Consider the following 4,503-nt stretch of genomic DNA (forward strand, 5'->3'; position numbering starts at 1 on the left):
AGAGAAAGAGAAAGAGAAAGAGAAAGAGAAAGAGAAAGAGAAAGAGAAAGAGAAAGAGAAAGAGAAAGAGAAAGAGAAAGAGAAAGAGAAAGAGAAAGAAAAGAGGCTCCCGCAAAGCCCAACCCACCACTGTGAGAACAGGAAAAGACCCACAGGACCCTGTCCAGCCCCGGTACTGGTACACCTGGGTGGGACACAGAGCCACTGTGCAGGAAAGGACGCCTTCCATTATTATCCACAATTCGCCTGACACTTAGATGTGGGAAATCTTGACAAATATATCACAGCAATAAAAAGCACAAATTTGAAAAACTGCCAGAACAGGGTACCTGCTCTGGAGGTTTGCTTTTACTGTCGGCTTTAGAGTTTGTTTGCTTTGCTTTGCTTTGCTTTGCTTTGCTTTGCTTTGCTTTGCTTTGCTTTGCTCTGCTCTGCTCTGCTGCCGAGGCTGTGTGCGAGTCTGGGAGAGGCAGCGAGGGATCAGTGTCTGCCTCTCCTGCCAGAGCCTCATTACAGAGCCAGACACTGTGTATCTCCCTGGAGGAGGAGAAAAGCATCAAGGGCTAGGGGATCTGTGTCCTGTAAGGAAGAAGCTTTACTCTCGCCAAGTGTTATTAATTGATGGCAGGGATTTTAAAAGCAAAAGAGCACTATCAATTCTAGTGCGTCAAGTTTTACTGCCTTAAATATAAGGGCAATTTCTTTCACTATTTGCGTCTCGTGTAAATATATTACGTAACTCACATAGCTACAACACTATAGGCTAAATTTCTAATATGAAACTTTCTGATTTGTCAAAATGTTAAAATTTGAGCAATTCATAAAACACACAACTGCTCGAACTATGAACGAGCCGCTCTTACCATTGCGTAGCATCCGTCAGTTGTCAAGATCAAAACATCGATCGGAGACGTGTGGTTGGCGACACAAATGCCCCCCTTCTGAGGCCGGTACTGCCTGCGATCACAAACAGTGATAAACACCAAACCCTGGTAAATGGCCAAGAGTTTGCAGAGCAGCATGTAGAGACTCATCCTTTTGAGTATATTTTTTTATTAAGTTAGGAGGACCATGGATGCCTCTTTACAAGGTTATCCAATGGATGCTGAGGGTAAGAGAAAGGGCCTATGACTTTCCCTTTATAATTCATAGGTGTGGGGGGCTGCGGATATAATTCAGCAACACAGTGCCTGCAGGCAGGCGTGAGGTTGTGAGTTCAATTCCTTGTACCAAAAAACCATATATATCAATATATCATAGACTTTATTGGATCTTAAAATTTTTCATATTTTGACCTTCACAAGCATCACTGTTAGTGGCTTCCTGGACACCCCAAAAAAGTTAGCGCAGCCTCTTCCTTCTTATCTCCCTAGAGCTGAGTCTGGCAAACCAGTCTTTTCCAGGGACAGAGTGAACACTTCAGGCTCTAAGGGCCAGACAGGCTCTGTCACACCTGCTGGATGCGCCCTATGGCCCTGACAGTCACAGATGTTATGCAAAGGAAGGAGCTGGGCTGTGTTCCAACAAACTGCTTACGGAAGAGTCAGATTTGGCCCTGGGCTGGTGGAACAGTTTGCCTACCCCTGCCGTTGATCTAAACCAGAACCCGACACCACTAAAGCAAAAGGAGCTTTGCGTGGGCCCACACAGCCAAGGCACCCAGTCCATAAGGGCTTTGGCATATTCTCCTTGGAACCAGAAGCATTTCACTAGTGAGTTATGAAACCCTTGTAACCATTAAAGTGCTATCTCTACACTTAAAATTTTAAGGGTCTTCTTATATCGGTAACACACGGTGAGGCCAAATGATAAAATGTTTCCCTTCGACAAATGAGACAGAAAGACTCATTCAGCAAAAAACAGACATTTTTCCTAGAACTTCTGTCTGGTCTTCTTGAGATAGGATCTCACTCTGTAGTTCAGGCAGACCTGAAACTATGTAGCCGAGGCTGGCCTCAAACTGGTGGTGATCCTCCTGCTTCAGCGTCTCGGGTGCTGGGATTACAGGTGTGTGTCACCACGCCTGGCTCCCTAGAACTTTTTCTAAAAAATGGTATTTTATAAAATAAAATTGAATTAACAGAAAAGTAATTCAAGCTGGGTACAGTGGGGCACACCTATAATCCCAGTACTGGGGAAGCTGAGGCAGGAGGATTGCAGCAAGTTTGAGGCTAGTTTGAACTACATAGTGAGAATGTATTCAAAAAAACAAGGGAAAAAAAAAATAATAATTCAAGAGAAACCAAAATCACTTTTACTTAGCTAATATAGTACGTCCCTTAACTGCCTTTATTTCTCTATTCAGGGGTGAGAACAGCAGAATGTAGTATTCTACAGATCTGTTCTAGAATTTTACAAGTGGCAAGGCTGACATTAGAAAGCCAGCCCCAGACTCCCAGACTTCACCACACTGCAGGCTACAAACTTCATTTTTAAAACCAGAAGTTGCGGGCCGGGCGTGGTGGCGCACGCCTGTAATCCCAGCACTCGGGAGGCTGAGGCAGGAGGATCATTGCGAGTTTGAGATCGGCCTGGGCTACAAAGTGAGCTCAAGGCCAGCCTAAAATGCATAGCAAGACCCTGTCTCAAAAAGACAAAGAAAAGAAAAAAATAACACAGGAAGTTGCAAACCTAACTTCGCGCCCACTCACTGCCTGACCCTACACAAGGGCCAAGTGATTGTCAATAAGCAACATCTCGAGACTCATCCCAAATTTGTGTTGGAACACAGAAAAGCTCAAGAACTGAACACATTTTTCCCATAAGAAGGAACAGAAAACCAAATCACTAGCTCTAAGGCCCCAAATTACACTTCTAAACTCCTTTTTCCAGGACTTAAACAAATTTCAGAATGACTTCTTTCTTGATCATGGTCTTAGTTTCCCTCTTAGCTTTACTGCTGGGACCACTGACTTTCTTTGGAGCTGTGGTTACGGCATCTACACAGATAAAGCACAGGGGCCAGTGCTTTAACGCACTAACTCAGCACTCTATGAAGCGACATCCCTTCGTGACCACAGCGAGACGCCATGCGTGCCTCACTCTGACCCGCATGGGTTTTTTTCAAGTCAGATTTCTGGTCTGACTGTCCAGCAAAGTTACGAACACCAAGCAGGTTTCTCTTGACTTTGCTGTTCAAGTAGTGAGAGTTCGACGACCATGGTGCTCTATCACTGTACAGTATAATAAAGTAAGGATGCACACAGACATACAGGGTGCACCTCAATGCCGAGCCAAAGGGCTTCCAGAGGGGGGAAGCAGGGCAGACAGCAGACACTCACTTGTTATGGTAATGAATGGTACCAGAGAGGGCGCGCACGCAGATCCGGCAGCAAGTCAGGTGCACCACCTCGCTCAGCCGGGTCTTGAGGCTGCAGGAGAAAGAAGAACCCATCTCACTGTGCAGCTCTGGGCACACCTATGAGGCAATACAGCCCGTGCCTGGTGCGCTCAGGCACAGCTGAGCAAGCACAGTTAGGTTCTTAGTCTCACCAAAGCGTGTGGCATTAGATGGCAAACACTCGGCACCAGAACTGGACAAAACTCTAAGGAAGCAGCCGTAGCTTTGCTGCTTGACCACAGGCTCCTGACCACATGAACCATGTGCTTTTTTTTTTTTTTTTGGTCTTTTTGAGACAGGGTCTCACTATGCAGTTCAAGCTGGCCTTGAGCTCACTTTGTAGCCCAGGCTGGTCTCGAACTTGCAGAGATCCTCCTGCCTCAACCTCCCAAGTGCTGGGATTATAGGCGTGTGTCACCATGCCAGCAAGCCATGTGTCTATGACCTTGGCTTCTGACCCCACCAATGCATACAAGACTACTTCTTTCCTTTGAATTCTTTGGTCCATTTTTTTTCCTCTGTATTTCTCTTTTGAAAAAATGACTTCTTTCAATTTTTAGGGAAGCATGATTTTTTTTGTTGTTGTTGCTTTTTTCTCTGGTACCAGGAATCAAACTCACAACGTCGCGCTTGCCAGGCAGGAGCTGTGCCGCTGAGCTAAATCCCCAGCCCCCTAGGGAAGTATGATGGAAAATCAAAGACTACGAAGATGAAGTGCGCAGAGCTCTAATAAGTGAGTTGAGACCGTACACCGACATAGTATGTAGAAAATAAGTACTCTATGAGAGGGAGATTTAATGCACAATGTAGGAAGGAAGGCAGGATGTAGGAACTAAACAGATATCCTCTTTGCTAGGAAAAAGGACATCTACTTATGGATGGACAGAGAGAGCCATTTCACCTGCTGTCTGGCAGCTGCCCAACCAGGGTCGTCCCTAGAACCAGCAGACTGATCCCAATGAAAGCCAGGGTAACCCTGAAAAAGAAAAGAGAAAGTCACGCACAAATTTGTTCACTGGGAGGGAAATAGCCTAAAGAGAAACAACCGAGAGTCCTCAATAATTAAAATGCAGATAAAGTTGCATAATATCCATCTTATGAAATATGATATAGCTACTAAAAACTTTGGTAAATCTACAGATTCTTTTTTTTTTTTTTTTTTT

At 45.0% G+C, this 4,503-nt stretch overlaps 1 protein-coding gene across 1 annotated transcript in view; it reads right to left on the reverse strand.

The window, feature by feature from the left end:
* Gpat3 (glycerol-3-phosphate acyltransferase 3) overlaps positions 1–4,503 on the reverse strand; it is a 73,269-nt gene that overhangs the window by 13,733 nt on the left and 55,033 nt on the right. Inside the window, exons 5-7 of the mRNA XM_005401380.2 lie at positions 4,242–4,316; positions 3,282–3,371; positions 864–957 (exon numbers count right to left, since the gene is read on the reverse strand). Of these exons, the coding sequence (XP_005401437.1) occupies positions 864–957; positions 3,282–3,371; positions 4,242–4,316 (259 nt within the window). The remainder of the gene's footprint in view (positions 1–863; positions 958–3,281; positions 3,372–4,241; positions 4,317–4,503) is intronic.

The sequence above is a fragment of the Chinchilla lanigera genome, unplaced genomic scaffold (assembly GCF_000276665.1).
Source record: "Chinchilla lanigera isolate Chin_1 unplaced genomic scaffold, ChiLan1.0 scaffold00073, whole genome shotgun sequence".
NCBI classification, from domain to species: Eukaryota; Metazoa; Chordata; class Mammalia; order Rodentia; family Chinchillidae; genus Chinchilla; species Chinchilla lanigera.